Below are 26,588 nucleotides of genomic sequence, written 5' to 3'. Positions count from 1 at the left end.
AAAGTAAAAAATCAACATAAAGTTAACTGTTAGTAAAGCATAAATAAAATGTCCCTAATCTTCTTTCAACTAATATAAAGTATTTAACACTTTCCGGCACGCTACCTTTTAAAAAAAAAAGCTAGACAGTCTAATTAGGTCTAGATTAGTACACAAGTAAAATTTTCTGAAGATAGCACTTATCATTTTAATTCTATGGGTGTGACCAAAGTAGCACACTGATTGAATAGAGCTTCGAAAAGAGTGCTGAAACGAGCATTGTTGTCAATGAACTGACCGATGAGATGCGGAAAAACAAAGAATATAGACTCTCAGTTGTCCTAGATTAACGGTGAGCCCGGTCGGGGCCCACCTAGGGTTCGCCGTTTGAATTTAGAAAATATTTCAAGGTAAAAATTAAAAACTAATATAGAATAAGGAGATTAGCATACAGCCAAAAAATAACATAGAACTTTCTTTTCAAACAATTAATTTTATACCCTAAAAAAATCTGGAAGATTTCTTAAAAAAATGAGGGTCTTAAAATCTAAACATGGCTAAAATATATGGACCAGTTTGTGTTGAGCTCCCATTTATTATAAATAAAGAAGGTCCAGAGTAACCTATAGTAACCTATAAATCCTTTTTCATTCAATTTTTCTGTGCGTACAGAAGGAAATTTTTAGGTGCGTCCAGACCGGACGCAATGCGCCGCAAAGGGTTATTGCTGCTTGATAAATTTATAAAGTTTATTTTTTTCTCAAATATATTTTAGAATTGTGTTTTTTAAATTATGTTTAATTATAATTCATCGTATATATACGGATCTATTTTCTTCTCAGGATGGTACTGCAAAAGTGAAGCTCCGGAGTAGATAATATCTCTAATTGAATTTATTCGTTTATCATTCGCTGATATATTCTGATTTTTTTTTTCATTAACGATCCTTAAATGTCACCCATGAGATCTGTGTATTTAGATGCAGGGGGAACGTTGGATGCAAGGGCCAAAATTCTCAAACACTGCCCAAATTAATGAGAATAAATAAAACAAAGCAACTGAAAATGAAACTAAAAAAGCATCACTGAATTACCATGACTATGTACAGTCACAACATCCATGGCTTTGTGGCTTTTCGTATTATTAGCTTACCATCAGCACGATGCAGCCCGTATCGAGACTTATAACTCTGTGCTGCTCGATTCCATCGTCAGTGTTCCAGTGAAGGAGATCTGTGAGCCATACACGACAGTGTGTGTGGTGCATGCATTGAGAAATTATATTCTGATGGATTTTCGGATTCTGGAGCTCACACGATGTAGCCAATGTTGTTCAGTCTGTGTGCTGACTATCCAGCTAGATACCTCATTTAATTGGGATACCATTAAAGCTAAGGTTTGATGTCACTGCTTACATTCGCTACGACCGAGGCTTCAAAGATACTGATCATTATAGGCTGCTTATCCCTTGAAACTGTCTAATTACTAGTTCTTTTCCCGCTGTCTTAGGTCCATGAGGATGTAGAATGAGAAAAACTGTAGTCCTCAAATTATTTCTGAAACTGAGCAAGTCATGCTTTGAGCACCTATTTTTTAATCGAGAAAAATTATTCTAATTCGCGAAATTTACTCATAATGCCATTTTTAACAATCATTTGGACACGGCTAGACTTCCAACTACGTGAATCTTAGGATAGCGTTTCTTTTTCGTAAAATTGAGGTAGCAATGACCCAATATTTGCATAACGGTTTCTATCCTTAATGCAGCGGCGCTTCAGTACATTAAATATATATATTATTCTTTTCCATATTTGCTTTCTATTCTTAAATGATATTTTCCATACAGAATTTTTAATATTCATAATTTTTACTTAAAGAAAGTACCTCACTCATCAGGTTTGTGAGTGCAGAATGATGTATATTAGTAAAGATAAAACGGCTCTACTCTTATATGCGCCCTAAGATCACCAAATGTGGGGATATGTGTTCTGCGCTGGTTTTTGGCGCGATTGCGTGCTGTATGGCAACCCTTTTGCAATTGAAAACTCTTTTGCTGGAGTGGTTTAACTGCTCGTTGGTTGGTGTAGTGCGTGTTTTGAAATGGCCTATGTTGCAATGAGCGACGTGGTTGCAAGAGTGTCTGGGAGATTATTTTAGTGGCTGTGCATAATAGAAGTAAGGAAACGCTGATGCAGTGTATTAAAGAGCGGATTGAGCCTTGTACAGCTATTTTTTCGGATGGCTGGAAGTCTTACAAGGATTTAGGAAAACAAGGTTTTGAACATTTATTTGTGAACCATAGCATGAATTTTGTGGATAGCAAGTCTGGCTGTCATACAAATACCATAGACAGTACATGGCGGCATGTTAGAGCTACGGTCTGCTTCCGAATAAGCATCCATTGTGGTAAGTACATTTTATTATATTGTTTTTATTTTGTAGAATGTTATGCTCATTGTTTTTTACTATGAATTTCTGCAGTTATTGTTGTTTTTTGAATTATTTGTAATTTATTTTAGTTTATTTTGTAGATTTGAGCGCAATGCCTAGATTGTGCAATTCGTAAATATTTTTTAAAGTTTAAACATAATGCTGTGTACATGGTATTCTTTGAAATTTATTGTTGTTATGTTAATTTATTAAAGCGACGTGTGCGTAGTTCGTAGATTTCTTCGCTGCCTAGATTGTGCACTTCGTAGATGTTTCTTTTTTAAGTTAAAACATATCGCTGTGTACATCGATTCTTGTCAAATATTTTTGGTTAGAAACTTTAAGTTTTTGCTGTCTAAATTTTTTTTTTGTTTCTGATTTTTAGCTTCGAAAACCGCATTTTTGGAGACATTTTAGGCTTAAAGTTTGAAATGTAGACAAAAAATTTAGATAGTAATATGGCACCGTGGAATTTCTCGAGAAAAATATTTGGCGAGAAATTTGTCGCCAAGCGAGGGCGTATATAAGAGTAGTTCCGAAAAAAACATATATTATTCCTATACGTATAAAAGAAGAAAATGATAAAACGCGATTTCTGTGCTATCAAACCGCAGTTACATCGAAAAAGATTGTAACTGTATATTTTACGACAGCGCAATATCCAGAAGATTAGGAAAACAATCAATAGTAATTATTTTCTTAACCCAAGAGCATGCGCCCAAAATAAAAGTAAACGACATTTTAAGAAAATCGTCAACTTTTATAGAAATTGCTATAACAATGGAGAATTTTTCTCTTTAATACTTTTATATGACTTTCGGAATGTCTTGATGATGAAATCTGATAAATGCTCAGCTTACAGGAAACGGTATGTAACAAAATATCAGAAATAAGAAAATCAAACTGGATGATAATATGTGACAACATTTGTTATAGCATGCACATACTTTTTGCTGTTCAGTTTTGACAGTTATTAATGGAAATTTCATGAAAGTTTAGAGAGAAAAAAAATAGTGTCATGGGCAAAAACTGAAAAGCAAGCATTTTTTTAACGGCTGAATAAATACAGATTATTCAAAATTAATGTAGGCGCAGTAATATTCGAAACTAAATACATAGTATAGAAATATGACACATAGTACTGTAATGTACAAGTGTAAACAGTGCAAGAAAATAATGTCTTATAATAAGGTCAATAATGAAATATTTTTAAGAAAGATTCTAAGTTTACAGAAGTCTTAACATTTAATTTGAAATGCTTCTGATTCGAATCCGTGAATACTAAACAAAGAAGAATACATATAACAGTACAGATTAACTCGGCTGTTAACTCGGCAGTAGCAGAAACTCTCTTTCTGGGAATGAAGAGGAATTTAATTGAAGGCCCGAGTTTATATTAGAACTGTAAAAGGGATACTTAAAGCTAACAGAGATAATTAAAAGCTGAGGAAATGGGCGGACGCGGCCGAATACAGGAATGAGATAAGGAATCTGCTTCATAAAGCATTTTCTGTGAAATTAAATGGACAACAACGTTAGAACAGAAATTAGATTTCATTAAAAGGTGTTGGATGTAACACTGGTGGATATCAAAATGAATAACGCAAAAGAATTGAATTCTTTTAAAATGTTAATAGTTACGTTTTTATAAACCTGGGGAAGAACCTATACCTTCACATTAAATCTTTTTCCTCTTAAAGTTTTATTTTAATATGAATCAGAGTAATTTTAATTACTTAAGTCAGCAGTTTTGAGCTCACTTAATAGATTTATCTCATGGAAATAAGATAAAATAAATTAAAAGAATAAATGGCGCTCACTACGTGGATATTTTAGAGATGTGCAATTGATGCCATAAAAATAGTCATATCATAAACATATCCACTTCTAGCATATGATAAAATAAATTATGCTTCAGTTTCTCAAGTTAGGCATACCGTATCAAATGCAATATAGAAGCGAAATGTGTGTGGTGGCCTCCAGTTTCATATTGGATACATTAAAGTGGAATTTTTGCTTGAAGCTTAAAATCAAATTGATGGTATTTGAATTCTATGAAAATTAATTGAATAAAACGGCCTAGTGTTAATCTTGTTATTATGAGCAATAGTAACAGTTATATTCTACGAATGCATAACGAGTGTTATTAGTCAAAGTACTGTCAATTGCTTAGAAACGTTTCATACAGCGATACTTTGGATGTTTTATGTAAATGTGGCAAAAGGCTACAACAAACATTAATCTTTTAAGTTTTCAGCTTCATTAATTCATAGAAGTTATTTTAATGTTTTAAGCATTAGTAGTAGTATTATCACTTGTTGCATTTTAAATTGTATAGATCAGAAACTTCGGTTTTAGATAAAAAAAATAAGATAACTATGTAAAAATAATCCATGAAAAATAATTTATGTAGCAATCAACGTAAAAATAACCTATTTAATAATACTATAAAATATGTAAATATTTTAAATAATCTAGGTAAAAGTTCAAATGTTTCAAAAAAGAAGATTATACATCAATATTAAAGGTCCGGAAATAAAATATGTTTGAACATGCAGTAATATTCAGCTTTCAAAATTTATGATTCCCCAGCAGAATTCCATTCGTATGCCGGGAGTGAGAAGGTTAATATAAATCAAATATTAAAAAAAAAATAGTGAGAAGGAGGAGAAATACTAATTCGAAGGAAACCAGTAAAATGTGTCTTGGAAGAGAATTGCCTTCTTGGAAAATTATTAACGGGAATATATTTAATATTTACTTGTAAATATTTTCTATGTAAACAGGGAAAATATTTTTTTTTTGGTAAACAGGAAAAAAAACTACGTCAGGAATTTCTGAATTAATCGAACTTAATGAGAAATTGTAGCATTTAGTAGACTGCTTAACATAGCTACTCTTTGGTTAAAATCCCCATCATCACCAACAATCGACAATTGAAAGCAGCATCCTGACACCCGGACGGGTATTGTCCGAATCCCGCAACTATCCAGGACACCGTCCTAAAACGGAAAGGTTGAATATTGCCGTACAAGGCATACGAGGGCTGGTTGCATCCTACATAAAACTTTTTGTTGATACTTGCTTACAAACATGAGACGAAGGATAATTGATACACATTTTAGATAAACATACTGATTCATAAGAGATAAACATAACGTGATACATAGCCATACAACTGAATTGCTCCGTGCCATACATACAATTACTGATACTAATTAATAATATAAAAGCATACATGACACATAATCATACTACTGTATCATCATCAACAACAGGCAGCAACAGCATCAATAACAGCAGCAGCAAAAACAACAGCAACAATAGCTGCAGCCAACAACACTAATAATAATACACTAAATTTTGAAATCAGATATGTATGCATGTTCTCCTTTGTATAAACAATTGTTCAAACACTATAATCATATTGTTACCATTAGAACTTGAAAGATGTGATTGAATTTATAACAAAAATATGAAAAGCGAATAGAAGTGTTTTCCAATTTTTTTTTTTTTTTTTTTTTTTTTAAATCCCAGAAAACATTTCTGAAATATATAAATTCTGACTGCGGATTTTGCTTTCATTCTATCATAAACTATACAATTACCTATAAAAAAGTTCCAAGTCATTAAATACGTATTTCAGATAACCCGAGAACAAACATTTTCGACTAGATAATAAATCTGCATTATATTTTTATTTTCGAAAAATAGGTCGATAACACAGCAACTTTTCAAATGCTGAATATAAATTCGATAAAAGTTTTTATTACTCATATTTTCTTTAAATGTATGTGTTTGGTGACGATGAATGTATCCTATCCATGATATTTAAAAACCACCTATAATTTGCATGATTTCATTCCATCCCAGTATTTCAATCAAAAACATTCCTTATCAGCTAATTTATTGAAACACAAGCTTTAAGAATGTGCACGCAGTGCAAAATTTATATAATATTGCATGCATTCCCCAAAATTATAATACTGTGTATTACTTCTATAATAATGATCTAATAAATTTCGCTAATTAAATGAAAAATGGAATTTATTAGTCCAAAGGGGCTTTGTCCCTGAAGGTCAGCCCACCAGCGGCTGAGCGGTAAAGACGCTGAATACTGGTAGTTCGGTCAGAGGTTCGAATCCCGCGAACGGGCTGGCTACATGGGCGTTTTCGTGGTTTTCCCCATGTGTAACGTGCATACGAGCCAGTTTCCCTTAGAAAGTCCTCCACGAAAGCATCCCTCCCTTTAGGCAGATAGCCCTCGTGTGCTTTGCCATAATTGAATAATCCAAATCCCTGAAGGACAATAGTTTCCGTTTTGCGATTTTGCGTTCAATCACTATAAGAGTCCGTTTCACTTTTCAAACTGTTGCCTCAAATGTTAGAGTCCTGGATTATATTTTAAGAAAATAAATAATGAAAAACCTGCATAAATGTATGTATATTTCTCGCATCGTGATAAAACAACGGTACATTCCGCCATCCAATTTTGAATGACGTACTCCCACTACAAATATATGGGCATTTATTATAACACTATTTACTCACTTTTGAAAATTAATTAATTTTGTATAAAAAATATTTTTATAATTATTTAATTCTTTATTAAATTCTGAATTTTTAAATAATTGTTCTATCTGTATTTGTTTCGTACTGTTGATCAACAGGTTTTTCAGTTTTGGTCAGCATCTTTCATTTAAAGATATTTTCTTAGAATTAGCAGTGCTTTTCGAATTGATGATGGCACGTCACAATTTATCTGCGCATAATTACAAGTTATCTGTGCCAAAACAAAAGTTGACGCGAAACTTAAAAAGTGTATCAAAAAACTGCGTGCGTGCAGTTAGAATATCGTTTAGGCTGGATAAAATTGAGAATAAAATCAGTTTACAGTTACCTCCAAAATAACCTAATGTCTCTACAGTGGAACCCAAACTAAAAGCGTTTTAGATGTTGATTCTCCTCACCCAGGATTTGTCCCCGGAAAACCCCAATAGCCCTTTAAAAGGGGGAGTATATAACGTACTTCCCCCGGTTTCTTCTTGGCATGCCCTCATGGTGTGGTGGTCTGCACGATGGGCGCGTATTCCAGAGGTCCGTAGTTCGACTCCCGTCGAAGGTATTGCATATTTTTCATCTTGCCTGCTTCCAAAAAGCACAAATGTAGTTCAGTTAAAAAAAAAAAAATTGTACAAGGTTTCAGAATTTAAATTACGTCCAAAGGGGCGTTTTTTAACGTTTTGTGTGTTACCTTTGTTTATTAAATATCATGTTCTTCGCACTTAAACCATAAAATTCACTTCAATAGCAATGACGCAAAATAATTTTAAAATGAGCCTATCTTTAGAATTTCCGATACACATTTCCGCGCGCTGGAGATAAAAAGGTTTTTTCTCCCCCCCCCGTAGAGTGTTGCCATTGCTCGCTTTCAAATCTTTGAGTTTGTTACTCAAAAATTCGTTAAAGTTTTACAAAATATGAAATCGGTAATAAAACATATTCCAAATCTCAAATTTGGGCTTCCGCATGCCCATATTCGCAGTAGGATTACGTCATTTAAAATTCGATGGTTCTGTGTACCGTTGTTTTATCACTATGCGAGAAATATACATACATTTAATGGAGATTTTTCATTTTTAATTTCTTCCAATATAAGGCAGGACTCTAACATTGGGTGGCAACAGTTTGAAAAGTGAAACGAGCATTTATAGTGATTCAACGCAAAATCGCAAAACGAAAACTATAGTCCTTCAGGGACAAAGCCCCTTTGGACCAATAATAATAGTAACGAAGTAACATTTAAAAATATCTCTCATATAAACTTACAGATTGTATTTCTAAAATATGGCATTTATAAATAAACAGACTCTTCCTTTAGATAAAGTTAAATTTACGGAACATGGATAATTCTAATGAAGTACAGTGAAAAATACTGAAAGGAAGTGTCAAGATCTCTGATAACTTCTGCTTAAGAAATTAAACAAGATTCTTTTCATTTAAAATGCAATGTGTTAAAAGCTGTATGCTATGAACCGATAATGTTAAATTTAATGAAAATCTTTAACTACTGAAATGTATTCTAACACTTAAATTACGTTACGAAAAATTTTATATTTGAACGAATAGATTAAATATGCTATTCTCAGATTTATTCCGTTAATGTATTACTAAACTGAAACGGTCGCATATGAGTGCATAGCAGAGATTGGAATGCTGATTTAAATTTTAATCAAGCACGGCCCTCACTGATATCAAACTCTACCTTTGTATTCGTTGACTACATTAGATGTAATCATGGATGCGCATTAGATTCAAGACTTAATTAAGAGAAACGCTTTCTAAATTAAAAGGAGAGAGGTAAATTTAGAGACGAATAGAAACGCATTGTATGATGATAATTTAGTCTAAATTTCAGACTCAAATTATCATACATTTTACAAGAAATGCTTACTATGTTCTGTAGTTTCTAAACACTTTTTGGTTTTGATATTCTTAAAGCCGTGAAGCTTTAGGCATAACACTTAAATAGTCATTAAAATGTTGAGTTTGCCGGAGAGTACTAAATTTAAAATGTTTTAACATAATATGATGATTTTCTGCTATTAAAATCTCTAAAAGGTATTTTTAAGTTCCACGAAATGTTAGGAATTAAAATTCTAGTCTAAATGTCAGACAGATGTGGTATTCTTGGTATGACAAATGTTTTCTTAAAGATATCCGCTGGTGAAAGTTTTGTCTTCACGATTCATTAGTTTTACTGCACATTGTGATCTGCAAAACTAAATGTATTACGTTATATAAATTTTTATTGCGGATGAATATTTTGGAAGTGCTACAACACAATCTGAATTCTAAAACGCGCTTCTTTTCAGTGGTGTTTCTCTCATTAATTTAATAATTAAGGATCAATTATAATTTAATAATTAAGGATCAATTATAATTTAATTCTTAAGTATATAAGTTTTATATACACGAATGCTCATATATTACATTTAATATATATATATATATATATATATATATATTACATTTAAAAATGCAAATGCCACCCCCCAACCGGCATAATGGTTAGCGTCGCTCAGTGCCGTGCCGAAGGACCAGGGCTCGAATCCCGGAGAAGGCATGGAAGTTTGCAAATGTATTGTGTCTGTGCGGCATGGGGGCACTCTAAATATGCGGCGAGCCAAATATTCCACTCAAGAGGTTGGTGGTAAGGAAAATCGCATTGTCACTTGTAAGGGGCTTAAGGCTGGTTGGCAACGACAGCTGTATCTTGCTCTCCTTGCCATGACAAATTTCGTTAGCATTAGTCAACAAAAAAAAAAAAAAAAAAAAAAAAAAAAAAAAAAAGCGCACATATTTTCAGTTTATTTATATCAATAGATAATATAATTTGCAACTTGGTAACTTTTAAAACGTTTTGGAAAAAAAGCACTTAGTTATCAATAGGCTGCTATTATTTTGCAATTAGTTTAAAAACATTCAAAGCTATTCCCCGATTAAAGCTGAAATTGGTAATGACATGTAAATTTTAAAATATGATATTTTAGATCAAACAAAATGAAAGTGGTTGTAAAATGCTGTTGACTGCGATATTTTAAATTGTTCCTTTAAAGTAATATAATTAAACCAAGTAAGAAGATTGTGTATTTTTCTTGCAAAATATCACTGTTGAGGAAAACATGAAATTCAGACATGTGATTTACCTTTCATTTTAGTGGGATTTGCCGAGATCCCTAGTTATAAATCTGTAAACTTTATTTACATGTTTACTCTAATTTGTTACTTGACTAAGAAAACTATGAAAAGAAAAGCATACCTCATATACTAATTTTTGTAAAGGTGATCGTTGTGTCGACTATTACTAAACATGAAACAGCATTTAATATCCTTTATACAATTTCTTTTCATAAGATGTATACAGTAATATTAGTATAGTAATCTTATAGTTATATGAAACATTTATTTAAACATTTGAAAAAAAGAATTTAGATAAAATTTCCGAATGCAGTATTGTGAAACAATTAAAAGGTTCTTAATCATATAACGAAATACATTAGCCATCAAATAAATGTCCTTACATACCGAAAGAAAAAAGAAAATTATATTTTTGTATATCCCATTAAGTTTCTTAATTCTAATATATTTCTCATCCTTCAAGCATATTTTTCGCGCCTATATCTTATCGCACTATCAGCCAACTTCTCCCAGCTTCACAATCCGAGCGTCGCCCGAAATTGCTTACAAAAGTCCTTACGGAAATACGTATTAACATAATTTCATTGTAACCATATCTGGCGCCCAGAATTTCATTAGCAAACGTTTGTTGTTTGGAACGAGTCATTTATAAATGAAAATGGTGCCTCAGGGATGAGTTTGCAGAGACCAAACTAGAGTTGCAATTTTACATTTCTTTTAGCGGTTGAGCCTGAGTGTTATTTCTGCGTACAATAATACTAAAAGAGGTCAGATATATTTTTATGATAATGGTATCGCTAATTTGGTTCCTGCTCTTAATCTTCATTTATTAGATTATATGTAGTTTGCTGATGCAGATATCTTTGCTAGTTTTTTTTTAGGTCCGATATTTTGATTAAGGAAGAAAGTGATTATGCTTTAATTATGCATTTTTCCTGGGTTTGAAATTCAATTATTGAGCATTATCAATTATATAATAAATACCACCCTAAATATGCATAATTACAAAAAGCTATTTGTGAATAACTATTTAGTTAATTTTGCTTGTTTTGAGTACATGTCAATAAAAGTTTATTTCTCTTTAAAACAGCTTAGTAATTGCAAAATAAATAAAAAAAACTGTGTTTTATTTACAAAAGTCAAAAAAAGCTAATTTTCTTATTTAGTTGCTATTTTTTTTATTTTACTCACTTTAGAGATTTGGCTGATTTTTAAAATGGAGGAAAGTTTGCAGTCTCCGTTCAGACCGTGGTATAAATGTCACAACAGGTTTACGATAAGCGCCGTTACTAGGTAACCAGACCTTGCTACGTCACAAAAACTGGTTTAAGGGCTTTGACATAGAGTTCGAAGTTTTCAACTTTATGCCGACTTAGTATAAGAGTCGATCAATCACAGCGATTGCGCGAAAGAACAGAGAGAAATCTGTACACACATCCACGTATGCGCAAACTCTGTCTCGCAGGTATAAATTGAATTCCAGTATTTTATGTCTAGTGACCATGCCTCTATGACTACACCACCGGCTGAACCAAGCCTACTGCAATGATGTTTCGCGAACGTATTTGGACATACGCAGCATTTAGGATGCTAAAACATTGTGCATATTACCGTTTTATTCGAGATTTAGTATCTACTTGAACGTGTGCAAGAATGTTTCATGCACATACTTAGCTTTGGTAATATTTGCCGGAAATAAGTATTGCAATATCATTATTACAGGGAAATTATTTTTCTCGTTGCAATAAAATTATAGGTGATCTGCAGATTTGAAAACAAAGGAATTTTGAGAAAGGAATCTTGTTTGGCCCTTTGATTTTAAATCCTTCGAAAATTCTCCTTTAATTTTATCCTTCGGTCATTCATGCTTAAGAGGCCAGAACAGAAGATCTGCTAAGATAATGTAAGATATCCAACTACGTTCTAATGGTCAATTTTGATGAAAGCTTTTAAAAATTTTGTACTGTTTTATTTTAAACCGTATATATATCAAGCTTCCAAAAACTACTTTTATTTTGTCTCTCCGTTTGTTATAAGAAGAATTATGGCTGTTCGTGTATCCCCGTGAACTGGAAGTTTTTGGTTTTAAAACCCGGAAGATAATGTCTAAAGTTACACTGGCTAAAGAAATTTAAAATGAGAATTTCTCATTTGAACACGTTTGCTGATGTTCAAACGATGATTTTGGACCTTTAAATATTTGTTATTACGTGCTCGGGAACAAGATTAGTTTTGCAATTTAATTTTCGTACTTTGGAATATTTCCTTCTCCTTCTGTTTGTAAATCTACTTTTTTTTTTTTTTAATTGATTTTTTCAACTTTTCTATTACGAAGAATACTTTATCTTAAAAGATTACTCTAGTAATTGTATGAAACTTTCCATATATTTTCTATGATATATGGTAAATTAAATGATCTTAAAGTTTAGGATTATGTACATGTCTAATTTTTTTTCTGACAGTTTTGTAAATGCAAAAAAGAGAAATGTCTTTTAAAATAGCTAGTGCATGTACTCAGACAGGTATATTTAATAGAAATTTTACGTTATCGCTTAGAGTTTAGTTCATTCAATTCCTTAAAGATTAATAAATGCAAGTAACATATATAAAAGTAAAATATTGATAAATACTTTTGTAGGAACATATCTAGTAATCCTGAAATTTAACACATTTTGAACCCAAAATGTTAGACAAAAAAAAACCACAAAAATTATACTTCGATAATATATTTATGACCTTTTTCATCAATTTAAGTAATGTTCTGCTAAATAAAACCAAAAAGGGATTTATTTGTACTATTTTCCAAAATTTGGGTGCCAAACGTAGTTGGATAACTTAAAGTTAAGTAATAGATCTGGAAGGAAAATGTCAAATGTATTTCTGGATGTAAACAAAAATATGGGAATTACTAGAAATCGGCATAAAATATCCAACGGTATTTTCATACTGGTTCGAAAACTCTAAGCAAATATTAAAGAGACGCTCATTTTAAGCATTTGTCATTTATTGAATAAGAAAGAATGTTTCTTACTGCTTATAAATAACGTGATCTATGAGATAATAATTTCATAAACCCGAAAATGCTAGATTAATGTACCTGAGTTTTGAAAAATTGGAACAATAATTAAAGGATAATCTGCATCAGAAAAAATAAATGAAGATATTGAATGTAGCAATTCTTCTTTATTTAGAGCAAAAATGATGAAATTATGCAGATAAACTACAAAAAGCAAAATATGATACATATAAATTTAATAGAACTTTCATTTGGCTTTGTCATAAGCAAAAAAAAAAAAAAAAAATATGTTCCCCGTATAATAAATAGCAAATAAAGAAAATGGAATACCTACAAGTCAAGATAAAAACACTATTCTTAACTTCCTTTCTTATCAAAATAAAAATTCCAAGTATAATCTGAAAACACAATGAGTATATCAAAAGAAGAAATAGAAAATGAAACGGAACACATGCTACTGCCCGGGAGACGACCACATGAACTCTTATCATTTGCAATGTTTTACATATACACTATTTTCGTAAACGTTCCCTTTTAAAATTGTTTTTAATGAAGCAAAATGTTTATCCGTGTTGTTGCTACCTACCTTTTTTAAAATCTTCCTGACATGAAAAGTTAGCACATTTTAAAATTCTATTTTATGTACGTCAGAGGAAAGAAATGTGAGCCCGACGACTGGTAGGGCAGAAAAACGGAACATTTACGTGTAGCGAGGTATTTCATTATTTAAATAGTCCCAGTGCGCTGCAGAACAGTTTTCATGAAGCTATTTTAAGCCTCTTTCACACAAAATGTTTAGTTGGTGATGATGATTTTCGAATATCTAGGCTAGTACTTTAGAAGCCTGGGAGCTAAATCCTGACTGAAAAAGGGAAAACCCCATCTACTTACGACTAATAGGCATTGTTCTCCATTTTGTTTATGAAACTCAGTTAAAATTTTAAATCTTTGCCGCCATTAAAATTATAGGATATTTCTCCCGCCTTTTTAGCATACCTTCGTACTGTAGTGGTCAGCCTGCTGGGTGCGTATTCCAGAGGCCCATGGTTCGATTCCCGAAGGCATTGCTCATTTTTAATCTCTCCTGCTTCGAAATAACCTAATCTCTCCTGCTTCGAAATGATGTGTTTACAGTGACGCCCGAACTAAAGGGTGGTGGATGATGACTCTCCATCCCCAGGATTTGGTGACTGTGTCCCGTAATACCCAGTTACCCTTTAAAAGGGGAAGTACTTCTTAGCGTGCCTTCGTTGTGAAGTGGTCTGCACGCTAGGGGCGTATTCCAAGGTCCGTGGTTCGATTCCAGGCGAATGCGTTGCTCATTTTTCAATACTCTTGCTTCCAAATAACCTAATGTCTCTACAAAATTTAACACGATTTCTTTCCTTCAAAGACCCCAAAACTTCTGGCTTATTCATCATTCTCAAAGGCGATCTTAAAACTGATAAAATTCAGCTTCCACTACCTAGGTAGCATATCACGATCAAATCATCGAAGTTCACTTGCTAGGAACAAGTATGACTGCAGAAAACATGCATCAATCTTTTCGTTTCAGTAATATAGTGTCCAATGGAAGGAAATTAAAATGTATAATAAGGAATATTTACAAATACATTAACAATGCTGTTGTGAAGATTCCAAAGACAGATGCTTCAATTATTAGAATATTTCCAAAACTTCGTACAAGAAAGTAAAATATGTAATATTTCAAATTTTTTTTAAACATTAAGAGTAAGTATTTTTAGGCGTTAGACTGCAATCTGGAGGTTTTAAATTGTGATTTGTTCCAGCTGCTAAAGAAAAAAAAAGATTGTGGGATGAAATGAGTTTTTAGAAGACTTCTTGATTGCAGACAAAGACATTTAGAATTTAACTGCCTTTACTACATCTATAAAAGCTGTTTACACTGAAAGCTATGTTCCTACAAAAAATGTAAATATTTTTATATGATACTGACATATATAACAAAGAGTATAATAACTACTTTTTTTCTCATTTCTGATCACATTTCCAATCATCTGTTCCGATTCTTGCAACTAACTTTTCGATCTTAACGGCAACGACTTTTCTTTCATACTATTATCTTTGTAAAGCTTTGTCCCAATCCAGTGATTCAAGTATTTTGGGATTTATCGATTAGTCACTACTTTTTTCCCCTGAAAGAATGAGTTTTTTTCCCTTAGGAAAGCCTTGATTCGTTTTCTGAAATTACAGTATCTGAAGTAACTCCCTTGGAAAACTATAATTTTTTTTTATCGGAATGAATCTAATACAATATTTCTTTAGAAATATTGTATTAGATCCATTTACGAAAATATTAGAAAAATGTATTAGATATTTTGTGAGGCAACATTAAAGAACACTGACCTCTAAGAATTGCTTTACAGTTCATAAGTTTTGCAAAACCACTACCTTTTGCGTTAACGCAACTATTTAAACGTTCATCGGAGGATAATAACCATTTATTATATTTAGTAAGACTATTTAAGTAATATTCAAGGCAAAGCTCTATTTAAATTAAATAAATATGTTGTTATTCATATACGTAAAAGCAAAAATTCACTGGATTTATAATTGCGTTAAAACATATATTTGATTGATCAAGTTTTTTCTCTGTCTTTCTATATATAATGATGTAAATTTGTATAAATATTTAAATTATTGCTTGTTACGTTGGCAACACTGGGCGAATTCTCGCTATTTGCTAATTTGATTAAACTGTTGAAGATTTGGAGGAAAAACATTTTCGAAGCTCTATACAAAACAATACAGCAAGAAATTCTGCTGAAATAAAAACGTTAAGAGAAGAACTCCGTCGAATGCCTCTCAGATAAAAACGCAAATAAAGACCGCTAATCTGCAAGACAGTCTTAAGCGCAAAATTTCAGAACTGATCAACAATTAACCCGCCTTCATTCTCAAAGCCATAATTTATACGATATAGCTTGGTCACATGAATGGTATAGTACGGGCTTCTGAAATCTTCGGGGAGAACAGAGTTAGCCGAATAGCGTTTAGGAGAAGGATATTTTTGAAGTTATGATTCACTTAATATACGACTTTTCGTTGAGCTATATATTTTGCTTTGGGTCATTATTATCTATAACAAATTATCATTCTTTTTGAAAATTTGCAATGATTAGGTAAAGAAATAGTCTTGATCCCATGGCTTGAAATAGTTGAGATCAATATACATGCATACATTTACACATAAATATTATGTACATGAACATGCGTATACGATAAATAAATGTGATGAGAATACCAGAATTTGATGCTATTTAATTTACAATCTTAGTTTCATTCAGAACAGAAGGACAAAAATGATCAAGTTGTGCAGATGAATCTAAATAAATTGGCTCAAAAGGGCAACAATTACCGTATTTGCCGACATATAAGAAGCATCCCCTTTTTATACACATTTTTGAAGGATAAAACTTTATTACTGATCATTATAATAAACTTACAGTATTTTAAACATAAAATACAATGTAATATTTTCTGCTAATAGCCAGTCTATCTGGAAAAGAACAACTTTCAATCTTCTTCGTCAAAGCCCAGACACTCATCTCCAGAGCTAAATGAAGAGTCTCTTGAAACCTCTTTTATATCAGCGTCTGAGTCCTCATACAGCAAACTGTCCTCTGTACCATCCAGTGCATTATTAATGTCACCCAATCAAAATCGCATACCTCCCTACCTATTCAAAATCGCATACCTCCGAATAGAGGAAATTTCCAGAAAAAAAAAAAATAATCAAAAACTGAGTTATCGACGTATAAGACGCACTTCGTTTTTCAGACTTATTTTCAGAGAAAAAAGGTACGTCTTATACGCCGGCAAGTACGGTAACTGAAAAAGATTAGCAATAAATAACATATAATTTTTAACTGAAACTCCTTAAAAAAATAAAGTACTAATCAAGGAGCAAATTGGCTATTACTGAAGAATCGGGAAAGCAGCAGAAATGTGCAGAAGTTATGACACTAGTCAATAAAAGGAAGATTGGAAAAATTGTATGAACATGAAAAACTAAATGATTTTGTATTTAAATGTTATTCTGAGAAAAGGTATGCTTGAATGTAATTTACAACGTAGTTGAAAGTTTGCCCTTATACACCAGCCCTTATACAGCAGACGTGCATATTTTGAACAATGCTGTCTAGATTTTGATGAATGGTTAGCTTAAGTGAACAATGATTTCTAACAATCCAGTTGTTCTTATACTGTGTCGGAGATATAACTGTGTCTTATGAAAATTTTGCTTCAACCGAGTTAAATTATTACTATTTACTTTTAGTTGAATACAAACATTTCGCATAATGAAACTCAAAAGAATGTTAACCAATGATAGTACAAAACTGGCGGATTAAACTGTGTGATCCCACCAGCTGCTGAGCGGTAAAGTCGCTGAACACTGGTAGTTCGGTCCGAGATTCGAATCCCGCGAACGGGCTGGCTGCATGGGTGTTTTCGTGGTTTTCTCCATGTGTAACGTGTATACGAGCCAGTCTCCATTAGAAAGTCATCCACGAAGGCATTCCTTCCCTTAGGCAGATAACCCTCGAGGCTTTGCCGTAATTAAATAACCTAACCTAACCTAAACTGTGTGAAGCTCCGAAAGCTTCCTGTGGTATGTAAAGACTGGTCAACTGACTTCATGCTCAAAACGATTGATTTATGAATTTTATTTAAGTATTTAATAGTAAACCTTATTGATTTTTTTTATTGTTTCTGAAATTATCAACCTTTTAAACCTTATCGTTTCCCATTCAGGGATCATGTAGTCCCAACCTTATTACCTATCAGGGTTTGAACCTTATTGATTAAACTCACTGCTTCTGAAATTATCGACTTTGCTTTTTATACTCAACCTGAGCATACACTTTAATGTTAAACAAAAATTTCCTTTTTATTACCACTTGTGATTCTTTGTACCTGTGCTAGAAGATATAACTCATCACTCATTAATAGCATGTTTTAAATTTAAATGCACGCAAATCATTTACAAATTTATAAGTGTAAATTACAGAAAAGTTTAATATAATTTAGTTTGCTTATTTAAGTTATTTTGCTAAAACCAGTTTGTTATTATCGTGTATTTTATCAGCCAGTTGATATTGTTTTGTAAGATTCTATAACAATATAGTGTTCATCGAGAGCTATTTCAATTATTTTAATATGGATCTTGTTAAAAGTAAATGCAGTTTATTGCTTTACCAAGACTGTTTTAAGTTTTTCCGTCTTACGAATTTCTATTTATTATTTTTTTAAAAATTTATGCTATTTTATTTTCTGGTTTAGCAACACACATTGAAAACTTTCATCTTTATATTCTTTAAATGAAGCGACGTCATTAAATTAAATTTATCCAATTCAGATATACTATCATTTTTGTTATCTAAGTTTATATGATAAAGCAGTTTTCTGCACGTTACAGGCAAGATTAGTTTAAAACATTTAAATTGTTGCTTTCTAAATTGCTTTGGTATTCGAATACACTTATCTTTAATACGATACCGCTCTCTGAAATGTTAGTTTTATGAACACATGTCAATCTAACTTGCTCCATAACGTTGTTCAGAATACTTTGCAAGGTATATTTTTAATTTATAACAGTTATTTTAAATTTGTACTACTTTCGTATCTCTTCTAGCTTCAGCATACAATTCCTTACCAGAATGAGGGTTTAGAATCGCGTTAAATGCAAATGAGAAGTAAAAAGTATTTAAGTCAAATTTCCACTGATTTCACCAAACAGAGTTAAGATTCCTGAATAGCACGCGTTTGCCTTTTGTCTACGTCTCTTTACTACGCTCGACCGTATTACGTGCCTTTGGATAGCTTCGCTGGCTAATTTAAATATTACGGGCAAACTAGTTTAAAATTGTGTTAGCTAAGGCTAAATCTCTTTATTTAGCCATTAGTTAGTTCTTATTTCTTACAGTTTAAGCCCAAGTGGAGGCTTTGTTGTACGCCCTGAGAAAGGGGCCAGCTGCAATTTTTTCAAAATTATTATTTAGAGCAAATAAAGGGTAACTAACCCTTCTTCAGTTTACGTTTCTGTTCTTGGACTTAAGCGATTATTCGCTTAGCTGTTCACCAGGTTCCTCGACATTACATTTAACAAGATAAAAGCAATGACCCCCTACACGTTACCTACTATTTAATTTTACATCAGAATATTTAATTAAAATATTGTTAATATTCTCAAATGCAGAATATATTAATTACCTTTGAGGTCCAATTGTACGTGTGCTTGTGCAGATTCCCAATCATTGTAGACGTAACACTGATATATTCCACTATCTTCTCTTTGAAAGACTAATATTTTTAAATGTGTTGCACTTATCCTTCGTATTCTGTGGTCAGGCACAATTCTTCTTTGATCTTTAACCCAGACCACTGATTTAGGCGCCGTGGACATGCTGCAGTTAAGGGAGACCTCTTCTCCTGATCGTACCACTCTTTTTGTTGTCACTACTTCTACTTTTAAAGGCACTGAAAATATAAAAATCATAAATGTTTTATACAAGTTTCCATTTATAAATATCATGCAAGAAGATATACATATAAAATAATCAGTAATGCTTTGTTTTAAATTATCATCGAGCCAGAATGTTTCAGGCGTAGACAAATTCTATCCACAAAGTACAATTTTTAATTATTGTGGAAAAAAATTATGAATGGTGGAGCTCTTCTGATTTTTATACTAAGAGATATTATACTTTTCTTAATAAATAATTGATATAGATGTTTAATTTTCCCTTTTAACATAAAATAACATCAGTATCATCACTGATATTCACTGTGAATTTTAGCATTCCTAAAACTTTATCTTTCAATGCTTTACCATCCTCAAACCATATCAAACAACAAGGTCTGTGTACAACTTTTAATTTTTGTGGAAAAATATTTATGAATGGTGGAACTCTTGATTTTTTATACTAATAAATAAAGTTATACTTCTCCTAAACAATTATTTATATAGATCTTTAATCTTCCCCATTAACATGAAATGCATCACTATCATCACTGATATTCTCTGGGAATTTCAGGATCCGTAAAACTTTATCTTTACATTTGAAGATTAAAAATGAAAGCTCTTTATCTTTTTTTCTCAACGTTTTAAACTTATAAAAGTGCTACTTTATACGTCTTTCGATTATACGTAAAATTCTGAACTGCAAGCAGTACTGTACGGAAAAAAATAATTTTTAACTTCAGCTCGCGAGACTGTCTTTCGGAAATTCTAAAGATAGGCTGTTTTTAAGCATTTTTAGTCCAAAGGGGTGTTAGACCAAGTGTTCTCAAAACGTGTACTTGTGTATAAATGAGAAAAAAATCACCCCTTTTGGTATAATATAAAACCTGGAAGTTTTCAGAATATTTTTTTTAAATGTTTATTTCTTTTTTTAATTAATTTCTGAATTTTCGTAACTAATTTGCGCCCCTTCTGTTTTTTTACCTGAGGCAAGTGGCTCGCCCTCGTCCCGGCTCTAGTTAACATGTTTTCTGAAGTCCTCATAAAGAAATTATTTTTATAAATATCCTCAAGTACACGTAAGTACTTGCGAATATGTTCTCGATGTCTGTAATAGTCTGTATATGCACTGCAAATCACCGAAAAGTAGTAGATCCCAGGTTTTTAGATTTCACCAGTAAAAGGAAAGATAAAACAAATACTCAAAAATAGTCTTCGAAACAAAAAATCAGAATTCTAACATTTAATTACAAAGATGGAAATAAATATTTCACAAATAAAGCATTTTGTTTCTTACCTCGTATTCTCAGAAGTCTGTCCACTTTATCTTCTCCCACACTGTTATTAGCGAAACATACATATTTTCCACTGTCAGCGGCTGTCACCTTATGGATAATTAGAGTTCCGTCCACTATGTTTGATTTCCGGTGATTATCAATGTAGGTAAGCTGTCCTCCATTATCTCTGAACCAATAGTATTGCGGAGGTGGATGGCCATGGGCTACACATGGAAGACGAGCGGCCTTGCCCTCCCATACTTCCCACACAGAAGGTTCTTGGATAACTCTTGGCAATTGGTTATTCACTGGATCTATAGGAAATATAGACATATATCGGTCTTTCACTGGTTATCATATATACTGAAAAGTATATACAGATAAACTAGAGTTCTACTGGAATGAAAGAAAATCAAAGTTTAAATAAATGATTAAAGAAATGATTTATAAAATATAGATTTTTTTATTAAATACAATTCATACAGCTCTCAAATATTTCAAATTAATAAAATGTGATGAAAATTTAGCAGTTATAATTACGCACATTTTATTAAGAAAAACGTAAATTTTGGCCATATATGTCGTTTTATAGATCTTCGCCACATAGGAGTTGAAATGTAAAAGCGTAGGCAAGTAATGTGTTAGAAAGTACTTTGCCGGCGTTGTTATAATTCTGTTATCGGCGACAGTACTCATCTTCTTTTAAGGTACCGTGACTGCAGTACAATATAGATATTACATCATTTTTCTAGAATATTCAAGATGTTTGCCAATTTCCTGCGGCCATGGATCTTGAAGCCATTTTCTTAGACTAAACATCTAATTAATAAGCTTTTATTATCGATCAGTGCTTAGCATTGTAATGTTAAGGTCATCAATATAATCTTATTTTAATCCAGTTAAGGGAGTTTAAGCCCTTTGAGCTTGTCAAAGCCATTATAAAGATGATCCTAGTTAAAAACATGAAACCGCATATTATATTAAAAAAGATTGTAAACCTTTAGCGTTATGCACTAAACATATATGTCTTATTATATTTCATATGAAATGAAAGCTTCAAATACGTAAATAATTCGTTAATTAAAAGTTTAAAAATTTACATAAGAGAAAAGTAAATAAAAATTATCAAATGCTGCAGGCGTCATAAATTTGAAAATATTGCATACAGGAAACAATTTTTGGCAAAAGTAGATTCGAAATGCAATAACCTGTAATGTAAAATTAAAATATATTACAGAAAGAATGCTTAAGTTGTAGAGACATTAGGTAAATTGGAAAAACCACAGAGATGAAAAATTAGCAACGCCTTCCCCGGGAATCGAACCACGGACCTCTGATATACCGGCCCAGTACAGCACGAAGGCACGCTAGGTGTGTGTGTGTGTGTGTGTGTGTGTGTTTGATTATGGCAAAGCCTCGAGGGCTATCTGCCTAAGAGGAGGGATGCCTTCGTGGAGAACTTTCTAAGGAAAACTGGCTCGTATACACGTTACACATGGGGAAAACCACGAAAACGCCCATGCAGCCAGCCCGTTCGCGGGATTCGAACCTCGGACCGAACTACCAGTGTTCAGCAACTTTACCGCTCGGCCGCTGGTGGGCAAAGGCACGTTAGGAAAGCGAGAGAAATACCCTACAAAGTTTAAAAAGTTAAAGTTCTTTTTTTTTTTTTTTTTTTTTTTTTTTTTTTTTTTTTTTTTAAATTTTAACTATGTAATTTTTTTACTTTTTGGAGGGTACACATATTCATATATGCCATACACACATTCAGGTACATGTATTTATGCATATATGCCAGTTTTCTGCTTTTAGGTTATAGAGTAACAAAAGTAACATATCAGGTTAACCTTTCATAGGTACAGCATATACAGTTTAATAATTACAACGCGCATAAATGTGAAGATTACCAATTTGAGAAAATCCAATTTAAAGATGCAATGCCACTTTTCTCTAATTTGTAGTTTTTGAAACCCATTTAAAATGCAGCAGAAGCATAAATTATTCCTTCTTTTTATTTTAAGAAGTTTATCAGCTTCATTTTTTCTTCCATTTTGTTTATAGCCTTTCTCCTTCATTTGAGCCTGTAAAGTATTGCCTTGGGATCGTTTCTCTGCGATGCGAATTCTATTTGTTTCTTGAGCAAATGCTACGCAATCAGCTCCATTTGCTAAATTTGACGAACTTCTACAGTTTCTATAACATTTTGTTGTTTAGAAATTTAACTTATCATTCACTAGTTGGTGTTTGACCACTAATGCATCTTTTTAGCAAATCTGAGTGAGACAAATCTTTAATTATTAGTTTTGTAGCATCCGCAACTGCTAAACATATTGAATTTTTATGTTTAAAGTTTTCGTTTGTGCCACAACTCTTTTATACTCCCCAAAATAATCAATAACACTTGAGCAAAAGTCGTGAGTTACTTCATCATGATTTTAACTTTCGTTTTACCATACAGACAACATAACGTTTTGCGTATTACGGTTATTGCCAGAACGCTTCCTGATGGGATTATCACAATATACTGTTAATTGATCTATCAACACACCTGTGAGTCGATCTTTAACCCTGAGAGGTTTATTATCATATAGTTTCTTTTTACATAATTCCCATTTTAATTTCCTCACAACTGAAACATTATACGGATTACTTTTCGTAAGGGCTAAAAGAGTTTTGCAATTTTCTTCATCTATATAATTTGAAGAGACATTACGTTATTTTGAAACTGGAGAGATGAGAAATGAGCAATGTGCCAACCGGGAATTGAACCACAGACCTCTTGAATACGCGCCGAGCGTGCTGACCACTACAGTACGAAGGCATGCTAAGAAGGCGGGAGAAATACCTTATATACTCCACCTTTTTAAAGGGAGACTGAGGTTTAGGAGATCCAGTTGCCAAGTCCTGGTGGTGAAGAATCATCATTCACCACCTTTTATTTCGGGCGCCACTGTAAAGACATTAGGTAATTTGTTGAAAGCAGGTAAGATAAAAAGTGAGCAATACCCTCGTCAAGAATACGTCAATACCATGTCAAGAATCGAACCACGACCTCTCGAATACGCGTCGAGACGTGTTGACCACTACAGTAAGAAGGCAAGCTAAGAACGCAGGAGAAATACTTTATAAATTAACTTAAAGAACACTATACGTTTCCTCGAAAAAATATGCCTAACATACCATTCTGTGCGCAGATGAATCTGGATGACTCTTGTTGCATACTTGGTTACGTTCTATTTCCCATTTCAAATAGCTTTCATTTGAAATTATTTGTTTTCTGTTTCATAACTTTTACAACGGGAACTTGAAACATAATAATCAATATTATTTCTTGATTTCACCAGGACTAACTTGAAGAATGTCCTCTGGTTTTCCGTGTGCCATCTCGATTGAGGATTAAATTTGAAGAGCCAATCATTTTTATTCCTTCGTCAGTTGCTAATTTCATACTGTTTTCCACAATAATATGCGTAGCAGTAAGTATATGAGATACAATTTTGTCGTATGATTTCTGTGTTAAAGATGAGGTAGATACTTAATTTCTCAAAATGTTATGGATTTCGTTAAATATGAAATTAATGGAGTGAATGGAATATGGAATTAATGGATTAATGGAGTGAATAACGACGACATTTGATGAAGTATTGAAACACACTGTACCAATTTTGTCGCGATTTAGCCAGTATTAATCAGGACAGCTCCTTCTTACAGTCGTGGAAGATCTACTATATACACGCTGAAACTCAGCGACACTATCAGGCTATAATGGTCGAGACAGCTTCACTTCAAAGCGCCAGAGTGGAGTTCCCGGTTCTGCTCGGTCGTTCTCGGAACTCCACGTACTCTCGAGACTCTCCACGCTACAACTCGCTATGCACTCGACGACACACAGAGCGCAGCTCCCGACTGTTCGGTTCAGTCGTTCCCGAAGCTTAACACACACGATGCACTAGCCGCGATACACTAACAGGCTCTTCGATGCACTCGACGACCCCCTCGGCACTCGCTGCCCGGCTGTCAACTCGATCGACTCCGCGCAGACTGAGTAACTCGAGACTAACTATCTCGAACTCGACGAGTCACTCACTGAGTGCGGACCAGCAAGGTTTATATAGCTGTCGGCTTGTGTTCGAGAACATTCTGGGCTAAGCCAGTAAGAATTCGTTCCAGAAGGTTCTCCATCCGACCACAGCATATCGTCAATTTTGTGACCAAACGTCGCCAAATGGAAGATTTCTCACCAAATGTGGCAACCCTGCTTTCCCTCGCCATTTTATGGCAACCTTAAAACTGCTTTGCGGAGAAGCTTATCTCACCGCGCCTGGACATTTCGTAACAGTATGATCATTTTAAAATTAATGTGCGATATTGTTGTTGAACTGAATTTTATAGTTTGAGTACGTAGAACGTGATATTCAATAAATAAAAGTAACGAAACGTTGAGAAACGTCCCTTTGGACGTAATTTAAAATCTGAAACCTTTCAGATTTTTTTTAAATTTATTTTATTATTATTATTATTATTATTTATAAAGTTCTATTGCAGAGTAAAATTCTTTGCAGTTTTTAAATTGAATGTTTCTTGTTCCATTTAGGCATTTTCCCGGTACATTTAAAAGCCAGACGAAGGCTGGCTGCTCTGCGGCTAGTATATAATACAAGTCGATATATGTTGGATCGGATCTCTTTCAACAAATTCGCTAAAATGAATTTTAAATGCCAGCTCGCTCCGTAACTTGAAATTAGCTTCGATCCTTCTTTCATCGGAAATGTTAAACGTTATTGAATAATATATTTTCAACAGCTAAAATTGCCTCCCGTTTAAAGACGACAGACCGAGTTCGGAAAGTTTAATTGCTTTATGAACAACTCACCTAGACTCCGTTTAATACCAATGCCGATGAAGCATCCACTACTCATACATCAATTATCCAATACCCTTTACATATATTGCAAAACTGAATAACATATTCGCACTCCTCCTTATTTAAATACACATGCTTCTGTAACGGAAGATGCTGAAATAGAGTCTCGAATTTTGCATAATTATCTAATAAATTCTCCTTTCGAAAAGAAAATATGAGGAACGTGAATCAGGAAGGCAACGATTATCACCCCGGAAATGCAAATTGGTGGAAGCTTCACGCGAACTAAGCTCCTGACGTGGATATTGATTCGATAATAAAGTATTCAGATGCAGGCCCAAACAAATACGTTTATAATCATTGTAACATTAGAGGTCAAGTTTTCAGGGAGGCTCGTTTGTCATCGGTGGCGCGTGTCATGTCCCCAAAATACATCTAAAGCCACAGACAAATTACGCGAGGAAGTTGCTGACCGTGGGGGGTTGTTCGGCAATTTCCCTCGCGATTTCTTCAGAAGCGATAAATTTAGTCTTGGAAGAAAATAACTTAAAATATTTATTATTTTTTTTAGTAATTTGAAGCACACAGTTTATTTTTCGCTCTGTTTAAAAAAAAGTACAAAACTCTAAAATCAAATTAAATAAAAAGGAAATCTCATAAAAAAAGAAAATTAATTCATTATTAATACTGCTAAAAATATTGAAGTTTTTCCTCGTGTTAAATTCCTCGTGTTCCTCGCGTAAGCTACTGTATTGAACTTAACTTCGTGAAACCTTTCATATAGAATTTGTTTAGGAAGTAAGTTGAAAAATCCACTTGTACTTGCTGTCTATCGATT

General features: G+C 33.0%; 1 protein-coding gene across 3 annotated transcripts in view; it reads right to left on the bottom strand.

The window, feature by feature from the left end:
- The window catches only part of LOC118192022 (cell adhesion molecule Dscam1-like), a 1,213,535-nt gene that overhangs the window by 713,417 nt on the left and 473,530 nt on the right, over positions 1 to 26,588 (bottom strand). For all 3 annotated transcript variants that reach the window (XM_085823265.1, XM_085823266.1, XM_085823267.1), the window contains exons 5-6: positions 20,907 to 21,200; positions 19,360 to 19,626 (exon numbers count right to left, since the gene is read on the bottom strand). In XM_085823265.1, the coding sequence (XP_085679391.1) occupies positions 19,360 to 19,626; positions 20,907 to 21,200 (561 nt within the window). The remainder of the gene's footprint in view (positions 1 to 19,359; positions 19,627 to 20,906; positions 21,201 to 26,588) is intronic.

The sequence above is a fragment of the Stegodyphus dumicola genome, chromosome 9 (genome assembly GCF_044657685.1).
Source record: "Stegodyphus dumicola isolate Sdum_Otavi_A_Nest chromosome 9, ASM4465768v1".
Lineage (NCBI taxonomy): Eukaryota > Metazoa > Arthropoda > Arachnida > Araneae > Eresidae > Stegodyphus > Stegodyphus dumicola.
The sequence above is the reverse complement of the archived record's forward strand: the minus strand, read 5'-3'. Positions and strand labels throughout refer to the sequence as shown.